Source organism: Dendrobates tinctorius, unplaced genomic scaffold, assembly GCF_039654945.1.
Source record: "Dendrobates tinctorius isolate UK_male_01 unplaced genomic scaffold, ASM3965494v1 ptg000245l, whole genome shotgun sequence".
Classification (NCBI taxonomy): Eukaryota; Metazoa; Chordata; class Amphibia; order Anura; family Dendrobatidae; genus Dendrobates; species Dendrobates tinctorius.
Genome location: NW_027361912.1, coordinates 1,232,160 through 1,255,712, shown reverse-complemented (window position 1 = coordinate 1,255,712; position 23,553 = coordinate 1,232,160). Strand labels below are relative to the sequence as shown.

Genomic DNA, 23,553 nt, shown 5'->3' with positions numbered 1-23,553 from the left:
ACTATGTTACCATGCAGGGGCGATGGAAGGATCCCTACGCTCCCTGCATCACTTATATGCAGGTAGCCCCTATAAGAGCTGGTGGCAATAATTGGAGCTGCAGATGTTTCCTCCTCTAGAGGGAAATGTAAACACATGGAAATCATTGGGCAGCCATGAGATAGGTGAATCTCCAGCCTCAATTGGGAGGAATGGGCCTGGTCTTTCCTGTGTCCTCAGCAGAGCCATTAATCTACAGCATATAGCTGTCTGTGGTGCTATTTGCGGATTTACAACGTTTTTATGTATTTTATACATAAAATAATAATAATATAACTATCAGCACCAAGGACAAGACCCCAGACCGGAAGTCCGCCATTTTGCTACACCCTCATTCTGAAGCCACCGGAGGTAGTAATCTCATCCTGCCTCTGACCTCTAATACAGTCCCTCTGTTCATCATAACCATTATATTGCTCCTCTCCTCCCTCGCTCTCCGCCTACACTCTTCTACACTTCTACTTTCCCTCAGCCATCCACTGTTATCCCCGCCGCCAGGCTTAGGTGACGTTGGAACGCATAGCCCCGCCCCCATCATCCGGGGCACGTCGCAGTGTACGTGCTGACGTCACGGAGGTATTAAGAAGCTGCTGACAGGCGATTCCCCGGCTAGTGACACTGCGGAGAAGATGGCGGTGAGAGTGATGCGTGGAGGAGACACCGGGGGCCGTGGAGGACTGGGGGGCCCGGCGGCGGGGGCCCGGGAGCACGTCCAGGCGGTCAGCAGGGATTACCTGTCCCAGCCGCGGCTCAGTGAGTACAGGGGGGTCATGTGACCAGGAAATGGCCATGTAGCCCCCTGCTTATATATGTATAGGGGTCAGTGACACCTGTACACCACATATCTGTTGCTGCTGGTGGGGGCAGTAGTGGACACTTCCTTTAAGAGATGTGACTGATAGAAATCAGTGGGCAGCTCTGAGATCTGTGACTCTTCGCCCTGAATTGGGGGCAGGGAGTTGCCTTTTTAGCGGTTGTGTTCTTCATGTTGGGGGATTGTCTTGTTAGCAGCTGTTTATTAGGCATGGTATTACGTTGTGGTTGCAGAACTACATTTCCCAGCATGCCCACAGCTGTCAGACTATCAGGGCTTGCTGGGAGATGTAGTTCTGCAAGCAGTGGGGGCTCCAGGTGGCAGGTCAGTATATTGGGTCGCTGTGGTTGCCTCCTTACCGGTGCAGGTTGTGGGTTCCCTTAGCGCGGTGCCTGCGGCGGATGATTTTTTATTTCTGCTGTTTTCAGTGACAACAGACGCCGGTTACTTTGTGTTTTGTGCACACAGATCCGCAGAGAGGAGGGCGGATGTCACCCTGCAGGCGGGATGTATGGAGCCTATAGGGGATGTACCGTCATGTGACCCCCTGCATCACATGTCTGCCATCATGTGACCTACACCCCCCGTCCTCCCCCCCATACATCCTCATTCCTGCACCGAGACGCTGGGAAATTCATAAAATTCCTCTCCCCTTCTCGCCTGCGTGCGACGTGTACTCACTTTTTTCCATCCCTTTCGCATATTGACTCCCAATTTGCCACAGTGTAAGAAATGTTTATATGCTTTGATCATTAGATTCTTGCAGGATAAGGTTTTTTTTTTTTTTTTACAGATTTTTATTTATGGAGATTATTTTATTTGCGAGAAGTGGGGATAAAGCGGCTCTAAGTTTCTATTTTTGTGGTGTATTCTTTCCGGTGGCACAGTAATAGTAAGACTAGGACTAAGCCGCAGGGCAACATGTAATGTGACCCATCCCTGCCGGTTGTGCTGTTTCTTGGGGGGGGAAGTAAAAGCAGCCTTTGTTTTTCTAATCTCAAGCCCTTAAAGGGGTGGTCTGGAGATATTATATATATTAATCCTAAATGCCTATCTAGTTAATGTCAGAATATAGGTTATTTTTCTAATATACGTTAATTAAAAATTCCCCTTTTGTTCCCTCACTGCTTGATTTTATAATTTTTACCATTATCCTGTTTGACGACTCTTCGTTTGAGCTCCGTGCATGCCGCGATAGTGAAACAAGTCTTCACCAGCGGGCAGAGACTGTGGTCACCGCCGCAGCCTCTGACCCCCACCTTAAGATGAAGCGTTATCAGTGACATTCGCTTCGGTGGCTGGGCTAGTCCCTGCTCTACCGAGCATGCGTCGGTTGTCAATTCTGACGGATGCGCAGTCCATTCTTGTCACTGTACAGTATGCATAGTGACAGTGCGCTCACTCGATGGCTCTGGTGATAAGTATGGAGCCGGCAAGCAGGGTTGTGGAGTCGGTAAGCCAAACCTGCGACTCCAACTCCGACTCCGACTCCTCAATTTCCCTTACTCCGACTCCGACTCCACGACTCCGACTCCCACACATATTGCTTATATTTAAGTGAAAAATTTATTGTAGTACAATGTGAACATCAGACATTTAATCATTTTTATGATCCAATAATCAAGATATTTAGGATAGAACAGAATATATATTGGTGAACTACCCGGTTTTCATTCTTTTTGGTACAGATATGATATGGATAGACAGATATGGATAAATGGATAGATAGAGCAGATTTCTAATCTGCTTTTGCTATTGAAAACATTATCTATGAGCTCAAAAACCTTTCAGGTGATGCGGTTTTTTAAAAAGATGATCAGCTTTTGCAGCTGAAAAACGTATCCTCAAAAAACACAGGAAAAACACTGTGTGTGAATGTAGCCTTAGATCAGGAATAGAACAGCCATTTATAGGACATTTCATAACTTTCCCAAACTCCTATGAAAAAATATTCAGCACATCCTGCATTGAATTACTGTACCCAATTTATTATATATTTTAGGAGTCGGAGTCGGTCCATTTTATACCGACTCCAACTCCGACTCCGACTCCACCAAAATGAGCACCGACTCCGACTCCACGACTCCGACTCCACAGCCCTGCCGGCAAGGGAGCGCACTGTCAGTGAGTGGTGTTGGATGATCACCCAGCGTCCAGTAAAAGCAGAGACCAGGACTGCATCCACCCGAGTACTGCCCATGCCCTCTCTTCCCTACGCACCAAAGATGGCGAGTGAGCTCACTGTCACTGTTCATAGTGTGTACTGTGCATACGGCAGATTTAAAGGGAATCTGTCACCCCATTTTTGTACTATCGTTTGCCGGCACCTCCATCATGTGCTTTTCTACAGCATTCTGTAATGCTGTAGATAAGCCACCCGATGTAACCTGAAAGAGAAGAAAAACGAGTTATATTATACTCACCGGGGGGTCGGTGCGGGCTTGGTCCAATGGGTGTCGCTGTCCGGCGCCTCCCATCTTGTAGCGATGACGTCCTCTTTGCTTCCTGTGGCAGCTCCTGCGAAGGCATACTTTACTTGCCCTGTTGAGGGCAGAGGAGAGTACTGGAGTGCGCAGGCGCCTGACCTTTCTTGGTGCCTGCGCACTGCAGTACCTTACTCTGCCCTCAACAGGGCAGAGAGTGTGCCGGAGCCGTGACGTCATCGCTACAAGATGGGAGGCGCTGGACTGTACCGCGTCACCCTCTGGACCCGAACCGGACCCGGAACACCCCTGGGTGAGTATAATCTAACTTTTTTTTCTTCTCTTTCAGGTTACATCGGGGGCTTATCTACAGCATTACAGAATACATTACAGAATGCTGCAGATAAGCCCCTGATGGTGGTGGCGGCAGCTGATACTCAAAAAATGGGGTGACAGATTCCCTTTAACAACGGACGCACGCTCAGTAGAGCAGAGACCAGCCCTGCACCCGCCCGAGTACTGACCGTGCCCGCTCTTCCCTACTCAACAGAGATGGCGAGTGAGCGCACTGTCACTGTTCATAGTGTGTACTGCGCATACGTCAGATTTAACAACGGACGCGCGCTCAGTAGAGCAGGGACTAGCCCAGCCCCTGAAACGTCACTGATGGAGTTTCATTTCTGGGAGGAGACAGAGGCGCTGACACTGACTACTTCTATTGAGGGAATGTAGAAAAAGATTAATTGTGACATTAAATAGGAATTTAGGATTAAAATGAATTTCTGTTCACGGACAGCCCCCTCAGGTGCGGGCAGTGCTGTTGTGTCTGCGCTAAATTCTAGTGTGCGTTTTGCATGAGGTCTTCCAGTATTTTACTGAGCAATGCTTTCTGGACACGTTCAGTGTTTGCGGCAGATTTTTCTGCATCAGAAACATTAACCAGAAGTGAGACTATGGATTGTTTACTGTCAGAGCAGTGAGACTATGGATTCTTTACTGTCAGAGCAGTGAGACTGGATTCTTTACTGTCAGAGCAGTGAGACTGCGGATTCTTTACTGTCAAAGAGCCGTGAGACTGTGGATTCTTTACTGTCAGTGAGATTATGTATTCTTTACTGTCAGAGCAGTGGGACTATGGATTCTTTACTGTCAGAGCAGTGAGACTATTCTATACTGTCAGAGCAGTGAGACTATGGATTCTTTACTGTCAGAGCAGTGAGACTGTGGATTCTTTACTGTCAGAGCAGTGAGACTGTGGATTCTTTACTGTCAGAGCAGTGAGACTGTGGATTCTTTACTGTCAGAGAGCAGTGATAGTGGATTCTTTGCTGTCAGCAGGGCTGTGGAGACGGAGTCGTGGAGTCGGAGTCGGTGCTCATTTTGGTGGAGTCGGAGTCGGAGTTGGAGTCGGTATAAAATGGACCGACTCCGACTCCTAAAATATATAATAAATTGGGTACAGTAATTCAATGCAGGATGTGCTGAATATTTTTTCATAGGAATTTGGGAAAGTTATGAAATGGCCTATAAATGGCTGTTCTATTCCTGATCTAAGGCTACATTCACACACAGCGTTTTTCCTGTGTTTTTTGAGGATACGTTTTTCAGCTGCAAAAGCTGATCATCTATTTAAAAAACTGCATCACCTGAAAGGTTTTTGAGCTCATAGATAATGTTTTCAATAGCAAAAGCAGATTAGAAATCTGCTCTATCTATCCATTTATCCATATCTGTCTATCCATATCGTATCTGTACCAAAAAGAATGAAAACCGGATAGTACACCAATATATATTCTGTTCTATCTAAATATCTTGATTATGGGATCATAAAAATGATTAAATGTCTGAGGTTCACATTGTACTACAATAAATTTTTCACTTAAATATAAGCAATATGTGTGGGAGTCGGAGTCGGAGTTGGAGTCGGTGTAAGGGAAATTGAGGAGTCGGAGTCGCAGGTTTGGCTTACCGACTCCACAGCCCTGGCTGTCAGAGCAGTAAGACTGTGGATTCTTTACTGTTAGAGCAGTGAGACTATGGATTATTTACTGTCAGAGCAGTGAGACTGTGGATTCTTTACTGTCAGAGCAGTGAGAATATGGATTCTTTACTGTCAGAGCAGTGAGACTGTGGATTCTTTACTGTCAGAGCAGTGAGATTGTGGATTCTATGCTGTCAGAGCAGTGAGACCAGGGCTGTGGAGTCGGAGTCGGTGCTCATTTTGGTGGAGTCGGAGTTGGAGTCGGTATAAAATGGACCGACTCCGACTCCTAAAATATATAATAAATTGGGTACAGTAATTCAATGCAGGATGTGCTGAATATATTTTCATAGGAATTTGGGAAATGTCCTATAAATGGCTGTTCTATTCCTGATCTAAGGCTACATTCACACAGCGTTTTTCCTGTGTTTTTTGAGGATACGTTTTTCATCTGCAAAAGCTGATCATCTTTTTAAAAAACTGCATCACCTGAAAGGTTTTTGAGCTCATAGATAATGTTTTCAATAGCAAAAGCAGATTAGAAATCTGCTCTATCCATTTATCCATATCTGTCTATCCATATCGTATCTGTACCAAAAAGAATGAAAACCGGATAGTACACCAATATATATTCTGTTCTATCTAAATATCTTGATTATTGGATCATAAAAATGATTAAATGTCTGATATTCACATTGTACTACAATAAATTTTTCACTTAAATATAAGCAATATGTGTGGGAGTCGGAGTTGGAGTCTGAGTCGGTGTAAGGGAAATTGAGGAGTCGGAGTCGCAGGTTTGGCTTACCAACTCCACAGCCCTGAGTGAGACTATGGTTTCTTTACTGTAAGAGCAGTGAGACTGTGGATTATTTATTGACAGAGCAGTGAGATTGTGGATTCTATGCTGTCAGAGCAGTGAGACTATGGATTTTTTACTGTCAGAGCAGTGAGACTATGGATTTTTTACTGTCAGAGCAGTGAGACTATGGATTCTTTACTATAACAGCAGTGAGACTATGGATTCTTTACTGTCAGAGCAGTGAGACTGGATTCTTTACTGTCAGAGCAGTGAGACTATGGATTCTTTACTGTCAGAGCAGTGAGACTATGGATTCTTTACTGTCAGAGCAGTGAGACTATTGATTCTTTACTATAACACAGGGCTGTGGAGTCGGAGTCGTGGAGTCGGAGTCGGTGCTCATTTTGGTGGAGTCGGAGTCGGTATAAAATGGACCGACTCCGACTCCTAAAATATATAATAAATTGGGTACAGTAGTTCAATGCAGAATGTGCTGAATATTTTTTCATAGGAATTTGGGAAAGTTATGAAATGTCCTATAAATGACTGTTCTATTCCTGATCTAAGGCTACATTCACACACAGCGTTTTTCCTGTGTTTTTTGAGGATACGTTTTTCAGCTGCAAAAGCTGATCATCTTTTTAAAAAACTGCATCACCTGAAAGGTTTTTGAGCTAATAGATAATGTTTTCAATAGCAAAAGCAGATTAGAAATCTGCTCTATCCATCCATATCTGTCTATCCATATCGTATCTGTACCAAAAAGAATGAAAACCGGGTAGTACACCAATATATATTCTGTTCTATTTAAATATCTTGATTATTGGATCATAAAAATGATTAAATATCTGAGGTTCACATTGTACTACAATAAATTTTTCACTTAAATATAAGCAATATGTGTCGGAGTCGTGGAGTCGGAGTCGGTGTAAGGGAAATTGAGGAGTCGGAGTTGCAGGTTTGGCTTACCGACTCCACAGCCCTGCTATAACAGCAGTGAGACTATGGATTCTTTACTGTCAGAGCAGTGAGACTGGATTCTTTACTGTCAGAGCAGTGAGACTATGGATTCTTTACTGTCAGAGCAGTGAGACTATGGATTCTTTACTGTCAGAGCAGTGAGACTATGGATTCTTTACTGTCAGAGCAGTGAGACTATGGATTCTTTACTGTCAGAGCAGTGAGACTATGGATTCTTTACTGTCAGAGCAGTGAGACTATTGATTCTTTACTATAACAGCAGTGAGACTGTGGATTCTTTACTGTCTGAGCAGTGAGACTGTGGATTATTTACTGTGAGAGCAGTAAGACTCAATTGAAAATTCACTAAATCATCTCAGACAGATGTCTGTCCAGCCTCTGAGGACTTCCATTGAAGGAGAACTCACCACCTCTCGTGGCCGCCTTTTCCACTCATTGATCATTGAATTTAAGGTTCTGATTGTGTATTTTTGTGAAGTGAGAATCGAAAAGGTGCGCCATCACAGGAGAAATTGATAAGCTACGGACTTAAAAATAAATAAAAAATAAATAAAAGTAACAAAAGCCCAATGTGCAGTCTGTGAATCCAGCCATAGATGAGTTGTGCATTACTGTCATATGGCAATACCATTTATTTATTAAGTAATAAAGCATTGTAATCGGATGACATCATGGGTTTAACCAGAAACATTTGCTGCTTATGGACGCAGTAATGGATTCTTTGGTTGTTACCCAGCTTTCCCAAACCCCTGAATGGTATTGGTCCTATTGAGCCGGGAGAAATCCTCAGGAAATCTGCCTAGTAAATCAATGATATGACAGAACATGGCTGCGCTCCCTGCAGGGGGCGCTAGCACTTCTCAGTTTTCCCAATTGTCCTAGCTTTTGCAGAGTCCTTCAGTGATGAATTTCCCTTTTTCCATATTGTTGACGGCTACAATTCATACAGCGCTGGATGACAATGGTCGTTTTTTGTCGCGGCTGCCATATTGGTTTTTTTTCCCCAGATTTTTTTCATGTGTAGCCCATTTATGCAAAAATCTGGAGTATTGCAAATGGGTGTTCAGTTCGGTCAGAGGTCTGCACCTCCCTAAAGGGGGTTTTACACATAGCGATATCGCTGCTGCATCACCGATTTGGTGATGCAGCAGCGATATCGCTACATGTGATACTTACCTCCGACCGGCTCCCCTGCTGTCTGTTGCCGATCGTGTGAGATCGGCCGGGTCCATTTCTCATCGGGCGCTTCCTGCTGTGGCGACGAGCGACGCGCGGACGGAGGACGTCAGGATCGCCGCGTCTGAAAGGTAAGTAACGACCGCTGCTGCGTCACTGTGAGATCTGCCTGTGTGGCAGCTCACTAGCGACCATGTAGCGATGCACCAGCGATCCTGACCGGGTCGTATCGTGGTCGGATCGCTGCTGCATCGCTAAATGTAAAGGGGCCTTAACTCCCCAATGTCGGGGGGCAATAATGATTGGGCAAAGGGGTTGTCCAAGCTCTGGACGGAAGTCACTGCAGGCTACTGAATCGTGGCGGCCAGCGGTGCCCCCCCATGTCACGATGCCCCGTTACATGCCAGCTAGACACTTTTAGGCACCTCCGGCGCGAGCGCCTTCAGATCCTCGATCGCTGGGATCAGCAAGTTGTCTCCTATCCTATAGGTAAAGGGATAACTTCATTCTTCAGAAACGCGCCAGTCCGTCAAGTACCTTGTCATCTACCAGTCCCCATCTCATCACATAGGAGAACCTATCGCAAGCTTCTGGGTGCAGGGCTGCCAGACCTTGGTGGCCTCCAGGCTATTGACAGAATGGCCTCAACGTGGCGGCTTATAAGTGGAACTCGATGGACTTTTCTACCTGAAACTACGAAACCACAGATGTGGTGCAAACAGGATGTTTACGAAAAGTTGCAGGTCCTCGTTTTTGTCACCTGTAATGGCCAGAATTGGCCGCTCGGAGGCTTGTCGTGCCGGATGGGTGTTTACAGTCACTGGAAGAAGTATGCGTTGGATAGAATATCAGTGCTACAAATGATAAATCTCGTGTCTAAAGGCCAGCCTGTTGCATCTGGAAATGCGATTTTCCTGCAGGTGAGTAGCATTAAAATCCTTAGTAGAAGAGCGGCTGCAGGGAGAAAATGAGCCTATATCTTCCCTGCGCCTTACCCGAGCTCGTTCGCTCATCACTCGTCTCTTCCTGTTAGTGGAAACTCTTGCTCAGATCATTCATTTCACAAATCACCTTAAAGGGTCAAACATTGGTCCATTAAAGGTTCGCTGCCTCCAACAGGTGACACTACAGGCGGTCTGCATTCTTCTAGAGGACCTAGTGTGCCTTCTTCTGCCCCATCAGACACCAGCCTGCCTTATAAGTCTGCATACATCTGGTGGGGTCTGGTGTCTTTCTAGACTTGTCAGGAGGTTGATGAATCTTTAAAGAGATTGTACAGGGTTACGGATAGAGAAACCTTTGTCAGGTGTTCATGCAGTTGCCAGGTTTCTGACGGCTCTCTGAGCACCGCTGCCTGCAGGAGAACGTTGTGTCTGCCGTGGCGTATACAGATCTAGAGATGGGCAGGGCGTGGCTTGTCACGTGTCACGGTCCTGTGGTCGGGTTCCTGGAAAAATGAGGAATTCGTGTGTGGTGACACAATGGCCAGAGAAGAGGAAATGGAGGAGCAGATGACTGCAGCATGGAGGACACCGCGGGGGGAAGCAGCGCCTCTGACACTTGTGGGCCGCTTCCCTTTTCTGAGGCTCTTGCTTACATTCTTGCCATGTTATGTGCACGGTCGCCCTCGGGACTGTATTTCGCCCCAGGAATCGATGCATTTGACGACCTAAATCAATTCCAGGCTGTGACTTACATCCTTCACAGTACCACTCAGACCTGATGAGGCCGGTGTACATGCTTTGAAAATCTGCATCAGAATGGCCGTGTTACCCTTTGTGAAAGTTTCCCTGCCTAATGGTAACATTTAGCCTTTTATGAGTTCATGTTTGTTTTAACCCTTTAACACACAATAGGGGTGATCGCGCGTGGAGCGGCCTCAGGAGCTGCACTCCTTCCACATGCCGTGTCTGCTCGCTATATTATACAGTCAGCACCTATGTCTGACAGCAGCAGCGCTTACTGAAATGGTAAGCTCGGCGAACATTGGCTCCCCGCAGCACGATGGCAGGGCACCCATCGGCTACCTTGCCGGCCTGGGACCTGCCGGAGGCCACAGAACTAAATGTTTACTGCGTACTTCAATATGATCGGACAAGCGCAAGATCAAGTCCCCCCCAAGGGGACATAAAAAGAGAGAAAGCAAAAATGATTATAAAAAAAAAAAAGTTTTATTAATAAACATTTGAATCCTCCTGTTTTTCCCCTCATTGAAGATAAAGAAATTATCACCACGTCCGGAAAGGTTAGATCTATCAAAACTAACCATGAATGAGAGAAAAAAATCTAAACATCGGAATTAAATGACCGTAATGTGCCCCAGCCTCCCAGAGATGCATTGGGGGCGTGTTCATGATCATGTATGCAGACACTCCCCCAATGCACTTCCAGGCTAATTTGCATGCAGCTTTAGAGCTATTTTTTTTCTCATCGCTGGATTACTACAAGACGGTTATCATTTTCCTTCTTGTAGCAGCAGGACCTCTGCAGACCAGCCACTAGTTTCAGGAGTCAGATGATCAAGGCCGGCTCCCTTGTGAATAGACTCCCTCGCCTCATACTGAAACCTGCGCGTATGTTTCACAGAAATCCATCTGACGCTCCACAACACGAGGATACCGCCGGCTATCACCACAGGCGGATCATCGGCACACTTCTGATGTGTTATCACAGCCCCCCCCCCCCCCCCCCCCCCGGAGTCTGGGATCCCTTAACTTCAGTCCATTAGACCCGTAGATGAACCAGACCAGAGGGTGTAACACAAGAAATGCTCCTGTAATTGTTTCTACTGTATATAGAGGTGTTATCAGTCATTGTACAGGAGGGGGAGGAGGTGAGCTGTGACAACAAATATTGTGAATGGTGGATCCCATGTTATCTACTGTATAAAGAGGTAGTCATTGTACATGAGGATAAGGTGAGCTGTGACATCCTGTGTTATCTACTGTATATATAGGTGTTGTCAGTCATTGTACAGGAGGAGGAGGAGGTGAGCTGTGACATCACCTATTGCGAATGGTGGATCCTGTTATCTACTGTATATAGCGGTGTTATCCATCATTGTACAGGAGAAGGTGAGCTGTGACATCACCTATTGTGAATGGTGGATCCTGTTATCTACTGTATATAGCGGTGTTATCCATCATTGTGAATGGCGGATCCTCTTAGCTACTGTACATAGAGGTGTTATCAGTCATTGTACAGGAGGAGGAGTAGGTGAGCTGTGATATCACCTATTATGAATGGTGGATTCTGGGTTGTCTAGATGTGACGGTTGTCATTGTAATCTTGTCTGTGATGATAATGAGACTGCTGAAGTCTTCTGTACAGAGCAGGAAGGAAACGGCTCAATATTAAAGCTAGTGTCCTGTGTGAAATCCGGTAAGATTTTAGGATATTTTTAAGTCGCATGAAAACAAAAACCACCAAAAATGTCTAAAGTGTCAGCACAGATCTGCTGTAAGCGCTGTGTCCTCAGTCTGTGCATTGCCCTGTGTGTCACCGTGCAGACCCCTCAGTGTGAAATCCTAGGTTGGTCAGCCGCTCTCACCCATAAATATGTATCTTAAGTGTGTGATCATGGCACTGGTGAATAGGGAGGAAGTCGGACTACAACCCTCATCATGTCGGATCTTCTTTTCCTATTCCTTATCCCCAGTAAGGTCGGATTCGCGCATCAGATGCACTGGCTGGTGGCCGCAGGTCGTCTGACCAGAAATCAACAACCCCCATATGTGTGACACTGATGAGGTGGGGCACGAGACCTGCGGGTGGGCAAGTATGAATCCAGCCTTCTGCCTGGCTGTGGTCATCATAGGGAGAGAAAGCTTTCTTTTTGGCCACCAGGTGTCGCTGTTAGTTTTCAGATCTGCGTGTACAGAAGTAAGTGCACCCGCCCCATGTGCCCGGAGAATGCAGAGTAAAGGGCCGGACGTATTGTGAATCAGTCCATTGTGTATCAGTAGATGAGCAGAACGGCACGGGATGAGGAAAAGTGGCATCATGTCTTTATCTGTGTCCGGACTGCTCAGAATAGCCGACTGATTATTAAGACGCAGGGCTATATAATCAGCCGATGGGCTGACTGTATGGGGTCACCATGGACAACCTATAGGCTCGGCTGCTGTTTATTTAATGATTTGTTGACCGGGGGTTGGTACTTGGCTTAGAAACCCAGTCATACCTCACTACAAGCCCTCCCTGAAGATTAGGCAGCAGTGGCGCATCACCTCTCGGTCCTACACTTGTGGCCTATGGGGACCTCTTACATTACCTGAGGTTGTAGTACAGGGTGCAGCCAGCAGAGGTCAGCATCGCTCACTGTGAGAGTTTCCAAACTTCGGCCGACCCGCACATCGTGCCCCCGTGTTGGGCAGAATTATCTTAGTCGTGCCCCGTCGGATGCCTTCCATCCAACTCTGTCAATCTGAATTTCTGCCCTCGTTTTTGGTGATACTGGTTTGTCTCTTGCCCTCTTTGCTCTCCACATTAATCTGCCTGTCTTTGCTCTGCAGCTTATCGGACGGTATCTGGAGTCAATGGACCTCTCGTCATCTTGGACAACGTCAAGGTAATCCGAGCTCAAGCTCTTGCCTTTATTGTAGTGCGTCGGCCTCACGGGGCCGCAGAGATGAGCAGAATTTGTAGCCCCCTTCTCTTCAGCCTCTTCACAGGAGGCTTAAAAGGTTTCCATGCATTTAGTTATGGGCTTAAAGGCTTTGTAGCAAGGTGGCAAGTTATCTCCTACTCACAGGGTAGTTGAGCTTTACTCATAGCTGGTGGTCTTTCTGCTGTGCCCCTCACCGATCCTAAAAATGGGGCTCTGCACTCAACCATGTGGACCTCTGCTCTGTTGTCTATGGGACTTATGGACATTACCGTATAGGAGGCAGCTAAATCTAGCAGTGCCACTGGCAATGAAGGGAGCGGAGCTGCATATGTACCAATGCGGAGCCCCCGCAATCCTACCAGCAGAGCCAGGTCTCCTAGGTAAGGTGCACGTGCTTACAAGTAGATGGGCGGACTTCTGGCTGTTCAGGTTCAGCTGAACATTTAAAAAAAAAAAGGACACCAGAACAGTACCCGGACCCCATTCACTTGAATGGGGCACCCGAACATCCAGTGTTTGCCACACTGTCATGTGCATGGCAACGTGGCAAATACTGCTTCTGATACGCAGTAAAATCGTTACCAGTGGTCAACGAGGTTACCGCTGGCCACTGAGGCTGCGTTCATGTCTGGGCCCCTGAACTGTGATGACCTCGGCAAGATAGGTGTCTTATAGACGCTCCTCGATTACTTGCAGTGGGTTTGATGCCACCGGACAATACAAAGGTGACATCAACCCCACAAGTATGAACCCGCCGCTACAGGGCAAGTAGGAAGGAGTGGGGCAAAGCGCCAGAATTGGTGCATCTAATAGCTTTGCCTTTTCTGGGCGGCTGCAGGCTGCTGTTTTTAGGCTGTGGGTGGGGGCCAATATAAATGGCAAGGCTGGTTGTCAAAAATGGGCTAGAAGGGGATCGTGTCATTTTATTTTTAATTATTTAAATAATTTACAAATAACGCGTGGGGACCCCTCTATTCTAGATAACCAACCTTGCTAAAGCAGACAGCTGAGGGTTGCAGCCCGCAGCTGTCAGTTTTGCCTGGCTGGTTATCAAAAATACAGGGGAGCCCACACCGTTTTTTTTTTTTTTTTTTAAATTGTTTATTTAGAGCGCAGGCGCCGGCTGTTATTAGCAACAGAAGTAGGCTGATGGGAGCAGTCGTCAAAACAGCATACGCCAGTGAATGTAGGTAAACTTTTTACCTCCAATCACAGCTGTGCGCTCACGCTGTCATTTGACAGCGTGGGAACCGCGGCTGTTGTGAGTTCATTTTCCCCTTCACCGTCGATGTCTGATGAACTCCCTCTTCTGGTGAAGGAAGGTAGTGAGGCTGATTACCAAACACCTGATCTGGTAGATGATGACTGGGTAACAGGAAATTCTGACTGGATATAAGGCAGCCGACGCCCTTCTGAGTCGCTGGTGATTTCTCTGCTGGATTCTTGGAGACCAGTCTGATTCCTGCTTCCCAAAGATAAGTTTTTGCTCTGCTATTGAACTTATTAGTTTTGTTTTGTTTACTTTGTTTTTTGGAGTTCAGCCATCCCCGGTCGGGGGTGTGCTGAGTTCAATTTTTGTCTCTGATCAGTTTGTCTCTTTGCTCTGTCTTCAGAATTTACCTGAGTGCTGATATAGTCTTTTTGAAGTCCTAGCGACTTCAGGACCTGTTTTTCCTATCAGACGGTTGGGACATTTTGTGGTAGGGTTTTTTACGGATTGCAGAGAGCAGCTTTTCTATCCTGTCCTTCTTAGTTAGCTTGGACCCCATCGTTTGCTCAACCTATCTTTCTATCTGTGTTAGTGTTTTCATCTTGCTTCACCGTCATTATTTGTTGGGGGCTGCCTATTGCTTTGGGGTCTGCTCTGGGGCAGTTTAGATTTCCCCTTTCTTTAGGTTTATTTAGTTCTCCGGCTGTGATCGAGGGGTCTAGGGCATCGTAGGAACCCCCCACAGCTACTGTTAGTTGTTGTGGATAGGATCAGGGGTCTTCAATCCGATAGCTACCAACCTCTCCGGTTTTCTGGACTTAGCTTGTATTTTTGTTTTTTCCTCCTTCGGTGACTCATTCATAACAGAGGCTGGTGATTCTGTTATGAATATGTCATCGAAGGAGGAAAAAGACAAACTGCTCAGAGACAAAAATGGAACTCGGCACACCCCCGACCGGGGATGGCTGAACTTCAAAAAACAAGGTAAACAAAACTAATAAGTTCAATAGCAGAGCAAAAACTTATCTTTGGGAAGCAGGAATCAGACTGGTCTCCAAGAATCCAGCAGAGAAATCATCAGCGACTCAGAAGGGCGTCGGCTGCCTTATATCCAGTCAGAATTTCCTGTTACCCAGTCATCATCTACCAGATCAGGTGTTTGGTAATCAGCCTCACTACCTTCCTTCACCAGAAGAGGGAGTTCATCAGACATCGACAGTGAAGGGGAAAATGAACTCACAACACGCGGCTCTTTGAAAGGCAGGGATGATTTCTCTGCCGATCAGAAGCCGTGTTTGCCGCGCTGTCATACACATGACAGTGCAACAAACACCCAGTGTTCGGGGCGCCGAACAGTAACACTGACTTCCTGGTGAAGTCCGTGTTCGGTGTTTGAACAGTAGGTGTTCGGTATGGACATCGAACTTTACTGTTCGGATTCTCCCATTTCTACCTACAAGCTTTGCTGTACAGCTTGCAGAATTAGCTGTGAAGTTGGCTGAAACGCTGTACTCAGTCCCTTTTGCTCCTCTGAACCAGCAGAAGCAAAGCTGTCTGTGCTGGCTGTATGGTGCACGGTCAACATCAGCGACTCAACTGTGCTACTAACCCAAACTTACATCAGGAGCCTTCCGCCAAGCAGAAAGCTTAGAGGCAGGGGAGCAGTGCGCTCCTGAAGACATGAGACAACCCTTTTAAATCTGCTCATCTCCCAAGAAGCCCCAGTGGCGCCCCCCCACCCCCCTTGTGACCCTCTGCGTCATCTTTTGGCACATGTCTTTTCACAGTCCGCCCCAGTACTTGGGTTCTGCATTATTTTGGCATTAAACCTTTTATGTTGTGTTTTTACCATTTTCCCCTAATTTTCAGCACATTGATGTCTGTCTTTTTGCTGTGGGTGATGAGTTTCTCCTGTGTCTTTATCTCAGTTCCCCAGATATTCAGAGATTGTGTACCTGACTCTTCCCGATGGCACAAAAAGAAGCGGTCAGGTCCTGGAGGTCAGCGGCTCCAAGGCTGTGGTACAGGTAAGGCCGCCATGCCAGGTGTATGCCCATTGTGCCCTCTTTTTTCCTCTAATATCTTTTTCACCCTTCTCCTCCTGCAGGTATTTGAGGGAACTTCAGGTATAGATGCCAAGAAGACGTCTTGTGAGTTTTCTGGAGATATCCTGCGGACCCCTGTATCGGAGGACATGCTGGGTATGTGCGCCCCATAGCGCCACGTATAGAAGTATTCTGGGTTGTCGTCCGATTAGACTTTGCAGAGTTGCTGAGATATTCAGTTCTGTTTCTCCAGGTCGTGTATTTAACGGCTCCGGGAAGCCCATTGACCGCGGGCCCATGGTACTGGCTGAAGATTACCTGGACATCATGGGTAAGGCGGAGGACCCTGGAGAAGTCTCGAGTCGTCTGGTATGTGCATTATTTTTAGAATTTCTACCTAAACTTTGTGTGTTCCCTGTAGGGCAGCCCATTAATCCTCAGTGCCGAATTTACCCCGAGGAGATGATCCAGACGGGCATATCTGCCATCGATGGCATGAACAGTATTGCCCGTGGGCAGAAGATCCCGATCTTCTCTGCCGCTGGTCTCCCTCATAATGAGGTGAGTTGGGCGCTTGGTGCATTTGTATGAGCATCGGGGGTATACGTGTACGTATAGGCCCATCACTTAGTATATCTTTATATATATATATCTGCTCCTGTCACCTGTCAGATTGCAGCACAGATCTGTCGTCAGGCCGGGTTAGTAAAGAAATCCAAAGATGTTATGGATTACTCTGAGGACAACTTCGCCATTGTGTTTGCTGCTATGGGGGTAAGTGGCTATTGATGAAGTGCGGCCGACTATGAATTGGATTTACCAAATTTTTCTAAATTCTTGTCTTTGTCATCACCCAGTCACCAGATCCTTCTAACCAGTAGGGGTTGTTCAAAGTACCTTCCTGCAGTCAACTTCAATTTGTAGGGAAAACCTGGACATAAAGCACCGATTCATCAGTTTTTGAAGTTGTGCAAAAATTTAGCTAATTTGTGCCAGTCCCAAACGTTGCCAAGCACGGCCAATAAATTAATCATTTATGCTGTGATAGTGGCATAAATTGCATCAAAAAGAGTGACCTTAATGGCGCACAGTGGTTAAGAGATGCCCCAAAATCATTAAAGGTCACCTGCTTCTTAATGGGAATCTGTCAGTGAAATCACCCCTCCTAAGCCATCTATATGGGCATGTAGGTCATAGGAAGCTGAATAAAATGTTACCTTGATGTCTGCAATATGATGTCATATTCCTGAGAAATCCATGTTTTTCTGAATATGTAAATAAGCTGTTAAGATCTATGGGTGGGACATAGATCTCCCTGAGAACCTGCCTACAGAGATTATTATAAATGAAAGGGGGCATTACCAGTGTGAGACATGTAATGGCTGACAGTCTGCTCTCCTGAGCTACATGTCTGACACTGTTAACACCCCCTTTCATTTACAGTAACCTCTGGAGGCTCCAATCGGTCCTCTTGCTGGCGTGTCCATTGGCTGTCATGGCAGCCGGGGATCTGCTGAAGGCTGCCATGTTAGTCCTTCTCTGCACTGGGCTTCATAACTTTTCATTTAGGTGATTTACTGCAATGTAGTACAGTGATTGCGAGCGATCCACCAAAGGAGAGTAAAATTTAGTGTAAAGAAAAAAAGTGTGTGTTGGGACAATACAAAAAATGAGGCAAAAAAAGGCAAATTGGACATAACTTGACACGACTCCCAAAGTGGGCTGGACAAAATTTTGGGCACCTTTACAAAATTGTGGCTAGACCACTTTGTTTCAAGCAAGTGATGCTGGTTCAAACTTACCCGTGACAAGTAACAGATGTGGGCAATATAAAAATTACACCTGAAAGCAGATAAAAGGGAGAATTTGACTCCATCTTTCCAGGACGTCCACCTGACAGCACTATGGAGGACGTCCTCCTCCTCCTTACAGGGACAGGAAAGCACACAAGAGGTTAAAAGGCCATGTCCCACCCCCTTTCCTTCAGTGTTTTTTCCTGTCCCTGCACGGAGGGACACGCGAGAGCTTACCGGAGGGACCCAGGGGATCGTGCGGCCGGTCCAATCCTTCCCCTGTCAAGAGGTCCCGGGGCCGAAACTTCCCGGTGGGGAGTCCCTCGGCTCCAAAGGCCAGGAGCAGGACGGCGCTCCTGGAGGGAGCCGTTCCTCCCGGTGGGGGGGCTCTCGGCTCCAGGACGGGTCGGCTCCCCGCAGGCGGCTGGCCATGCGGGCACCGATAGAAATGGGGCGGCGGGCCGAGTACCCGCAGGACGCGCTGACGCTGGGCAGTGGAGCCCGGAGCGTCATAGCAGGAAAGGCTCCCTGCTCGCGCCGAGCGCGGTCGCGCGCAGATGCCCGGCAGGAAGTGGAGGCGCGGCTTACCAGCGTCACATCCGGTGACGTCGGACGCCGGTTTCAAATCCAGGGCGCGCGCGCTCCTGGACCAGAGCGTTCTCCAGCGTCACAGGTGGTTCCAGACTGTGTGACTGCATCGGACGACAGGGGATGGAAGGCAACACTGCATCTGGTGGAGGGGTAAGTGCGCATAGCGCAGACCACCCTCCCCACCCGTCCCCACAGCCCAGATCTGATGAGGTGCCCCTTATATTATCAGGAAAAGGGAACCCCGGCTGAGTCCCCCTCGGGGAAGGACCCGGCGAAAGCCACCGCCAAATCAGTCAGATGTCCGGTGTGCAGAGTAAAGCTGCCAGACACCTATAGCAAGACCCTATGCGGTCCCTGTACCTCCAGGGTCATAGGCGAGGAACAGCCATCTCTGCGTTCCGAAATGAGGTCGCTGATAAGGGAAGAGATTCAGGCCTCTACGTCCCGGCGTCGATCCCCCAGCCCTGGGCCAGGTCGCAAGCGTCCAAGGTGGGAACCAGTCCCAGTATCAGAGGCGAGCCCTAGCGAGGAATCCGATTTCCGGAACTCGGATCAGGAGGAAGAAGGCGAGATCCTGGGGGACAGTCAGGAACAGAACAGAAAGTATCTCTTCAGACTGGAGGATACGGACGAGCTGGTACACGCGGTCAGAAATACCATGCAGATGGAAGAAGTCCCTAAGCCACAGTCCAGACAGGACTTAATGTTTGGAGGACTGGTGTCCCGCAAACAGGTGGTGTTCCCTGTGAGCGAGCACATCAAAGCAATGATCCAGGAGGAGTGGAAGGAAGCAGAGCGTCGGTTGACACTCTCCCGAATCTTTAAAAATAGACTGCCCTTCGATCCCGAGGAAACTCGGGCGTGGGAAGAAGTCCCTAAGATCGACGTCCCGGTGGCCAAGGTTACGAAGAAATCGGCTATCCCAGCCGAGGACTCATCCGGTCTTCGAGACCCAATGGATAGAAAGGCGGACGTCTTGTTAAAAAGAACATGGGAGACGTCGGCGGCCCTGATTAGAGCCAACATAGCAGCCACCTCGGTGGCCAGGTCTATGTTCCTGTGGTTGGGGCAGTTGGAGGAAAACCTAACCAACAAGACCCCGAGGTCAGAGATACTAGCATCTCTTCCTCTTTTAAAATCAGCCACGGCGTTCCTGTCGGATACGTCGGCGGAATCTGTTAGGTTTGCGGCCAGAAACAGCTCCCTCTCTAATGCGGCCCGGAGAGCAGTCTGGCTTAGATCCTGGTCGGGGGATAACCCTTCTAAGGCCAAGTTATGTGCCATCCCTTTCTCGGGTCTGAGGGTGTTTGGTCCAGCCCTGGATAATATCCTTGAGCTGGTGTCTGATAAAAATAAGGGATTCCCGGAAGAAAAACCCAGGCGGTCCCAGTCCTTTCGGAGAGGCTCCTTCTTCAGAGGACAGTCAGAGTTTAAGGGCCGGGCGAGTTCTAATAGAGGCTCCTACAGAGGCTCCTTCAGCCAAAGTGGGAAGAACAGAGGTCCCCCATTTGCATCGACATCTAGGTCGAGGAGACAATGACGCCATAGGCATTGGGGGGAGACTTCGCCACTTTGCAGCAAACTGGTCGCGAGTCACCAACAGTCAGTGGGTCCTCAGAACCATCAGAGAAGGTTACAGGATAGAGCTCTATTCTCCTCCCCCCGACAGATATATTGCCCCCACTGTCGTCCTGGAGGACTCCGCAATGTGGTCGGATCTTCAGGACATGTTAGACTCGGGGGTCATAATACCAGTTCCAGCATCAGAAAGAGGGAAAGGTCACTACTCTTCCCTGTTTGCAATTACAAAGAAATCCGGCGAGACCCGCACCATCATAAACCTGAAGCCACTAAATGCTTGGGTCAGATACAGGAGGTTCCGGATGGAATCTATCCGATCCGCGATTCCTCTGATAGACAGGGACGCAGTTATGTGCACCCTAGACCTAAAAAAGGCATATTATCAGGTTCCTATTCATCCCTCATCCCAAAGCCTACTAAGGTTCGCGATCAGTTCACCAGCCCGGACCTGCCATTTCCAGTTCCAAGGTCTTCCATTCGGGCTGGCCTCAGCTCCCAGAATCTTTACGAAACTGGTGGTAGAGGTGGTGGCCTACCTGAGAGATCAGGGTATTGTGATTGTGCCGTACCTGGACGACTTCTTACTGGTGGCAAGATCCAAAGAAGCGCTCATCCGAGACAGGATCCGAACAACTACTGTGATGGAGTTCCTGGGCTGGGTGATCAACTGGGAGAAGTCGGACCTCACACCAAACACCAGAAAGGTATTCCTGGGAGTCCTCCTAGACTCAGCCGACAGAATATCCTGGCTACCCGAGCAGAAGCAGAAGTCCATTCAGGCCAGAACCAGAGGTCTGTTGAAGCGTCAATGCTCCATAAGGGAAGCAATGGAGGTCCTGGGCCTCATGACGGCATGCTTCCAGTGTGTCCGTTGGGCCCAATTCCACTCGCGGTTGTTACAAAGAGAAATTCTCGCGAGGTGGGACAGGAGTCAGGCGTCGCTAGACAAACCCCTAAGACTCTCAGGACGAGCAAAGGAGTCCCTTCGCTGGTGGTTACAGGCCAGGAACCTTCAGGTGGGCGTGCATTGGACAACCTCTCCATACGTGGTAGTCACCACAGACGCAAGTGCGTGGGGATGGGGAGCCCACATAGAAGGGAAGATCTTCCAGGGGAAGTGGCCAGCAAGCATCAAGGCCAGATCCTCCAATTTCAAGGAACTCTTCGCGGTCTGGGAAGCGTTGCGGAGAAACCGGTCGGTACTAAAGAGTCGTCATGTTCGCATTCTATCCGACAATACAACGACAGTGGCATTCCTGAAACACCAAGGAGGAACCAGACATCAACCACTACAGGCACTGGCGGAAAAGATATTCACGTGGGCAGAACGGACAGTTCGATCCGTGACCGCGGTACATCTAGAGGGTTCCCAAAACGAAGTGGCGGACTACCTGAGCAGACAACAGATCCACCCGACAGAGTGGGAATTGAACATAGAGGTCTTCAACCAGCTTTGTCAGCGCTGGGGGAACCCCAGTATAGATCTCTTCGCAAGCCGCAAGAACTCGAAGGTTCCCAGATTCTACTCCCTAAATCCAATGGACCATCCAGAGGGCGTAGACGCCCTGAGTCAGACTTGGGGAGAATCCCTCTCTTATGCGTTCCCACCACTGGCCCTCATACCGGCAGTGCTCAGAAAGATACGCGAGGACCACGCAAGAGTGATATTGATAGTGCCATACTGGCCGAGGAGAAGCTGGTTTTCCCTTCTGGGAGCCATGGCAGTAGAAGATCCAGTCGAGCTGCCCTTGTGGGAGAACATCATCCACCAGGGCCCGATCCACCACCCGGACCCAGCAAGACTGCATCTATCGGCCTGGATCCTGAGAGGGACATCCTGAAGGCAAAAGGATTGTCGGAGCAGGTCATATCCACCCTACAGGCCAGCAGGAAGCCGGTGACGTCGGCAATTTATCGGAAGATATGGAGGAGATTTTGTCTGGAGGGTGGCAGGTCCGAGCTCGTGGCAGGTACCCCGGATCTCCCTAACATACTAGGGTTCCTGCAGGCAGGTTTTAATAAAGGCCTCAAGCCCAGCACTCTAAAAGTCCAGGTTTCAGCTTTGAGCGCCTTCTTTGATTATCAGTTAGCTGCACATCCCTGGGTGATAAGGTTTATAAAAGCCACACAGCGCCTGCGTCCCACGATTAGGCAGCTCACCCCGCCATGGGACCTGGGCCTGGTACTTCGGTTCCTCTGCTCGGACACTTTCGCCCTTAGTGAGAAGATAACCATCCCTGCTCTCACTCGTAAAACGGCCTTTCTAGTAGCCATTACCACGGCCAAAAGAATAGGGGAGATCCAGGCCCTATCCACTAAGGATCCATACCTCCAGATAAGAGAGGATAGTATAATCCTAAGGTTAGACCCGGCATTTACCCCGAAGGTAGCCTCTACAAGAAATCTGAATCAGGAGGTAGTGTTACCCTCTTTCTGTGATAATCCCCGAAATGAGAAGGAGCGGCGGCTCCACTCGCTAGACGTGAGGCGCGCAGTTATAGAGTACCTAGAGGCCACCAATAGTTGGCGTATCGACCCGAACCTGTTCGTTCTCTTTGGGGGTAGGAATAAAGGGAAGAGGGCCTCTAAGGCGTCCATAGCGCGTTGGATTACCTCAGTAATCTCGGACGCCTACTAGGCTGAAGGCGCCAGCCCGCCTGATTCCTTAAAAGCCCACTCTACAAGGGCGGTATCGGCCTCATGGGCCGAGCGGGCGGGGGCGTCAGTTGATCAAATTTGTCGAGCGGCAACCTGGGCTAGTCTTAATACATTCTGCAAACACTACAAACTAGATGTGTTAGCTGGCCAACAAACCGCATTCGGGAGAAAAGTTCTCCAAGCAGTAATCCCACCCTGAGGAGGTGCTTTGGTACTCTCCATAGTGCTGTCAGGTGGACGTCCTGGAAAATAGGTATTAGACCTACCGGTAATGATGTTTCCAGGAGTCCATCCTGACAGCACGGGTAGTTCCCTCCCTCTTATGTTATACTATGTTGTATTATGTTATGTCATATGCTGTAATATGATTGTTTCATTAAACCGTTACTAGCATCATCCACCTTGTGGTACTTGTCAAATCACTGAGGGAAAGGGGGTGGGACATGGCCTTTTAACCTCTCGTGTGCTTTCCTGTCCCTGTAAGGAGGAGGAGGACGTCCTCCATAGTGCTGTCAGGATGGACTCCTGGAAACATCATTACCGGTAGGTCTAATACCTATTTTGCATTGTGTGTCTGTGTGTGCCCCACTAAGCATGGAGAACAGAAAGAGGAGCGGAGCACTATCTAAGGGCTTGAGAACCAAAATTGTTGAAAAATATCAACAATTTCAATATTCCAAGTCCATCTCCAGAGATTTTAATTTTCCTTTGTCCATGATGCGTAACCTAATCTAGAAGTTTACATCCATGGCACTGTAGCTAATCTCCCTGAACCATGGACATCAGAGAAGAATTGATGAAAAGTTGCAACGCAGGATAGTCGGGTTTGTGGATATGCAGCCCCAATGAA

The 23,553-nt window shown here is 48.2% G+C and overlaps 1 protein-coding gene across 1 annotated transcript in view; it reads left to right on the top strand.

Moving 5' to 3' along the window:
- The first annotated feature begins 579 nt into the window (after positions 1 to 579).
- The window catches only part of ATP6V1B2 (ATPase H+ transporting V1 subunit B2), a 41,132-nt gene continuing 18,158 nt past the window's right edge, over positions 580 to 23,553 (top strand). Inside the window, exons 1-7 of the mRNA XM_073557125.1 lie at positions 580 to 792; positions 12,731 to 12,786; positions 15,964 to 16,062; positions 16,143 to 16,236; positions 16,334 to 16,411; positions 16,502 to 16,641; positions 16,753 to 16,854. Of these exons, the coding sequence (XP_073413226.1) occupies positions 669 to 792; positions 12,731 to 12,786; positions 15,964 to 16,062; positions 16,143 to 16,236; positions 16,334 to 16,411; positions 16,502 to 16,641; positions 16,753 to 16,854 (693 nt within the window). The 5' untranslated portion in view covers positions 580 to 668. The remainder of the gene's footprint in view (positions 793 to 12,730; positions 12,787 to 15,963; positions 16,063 to 16,142; positions 16,237 to 16,333; positions 16,412 to 16,501; positions 16,642 to 16,752; positions 16,855 to 23,553) is intronic.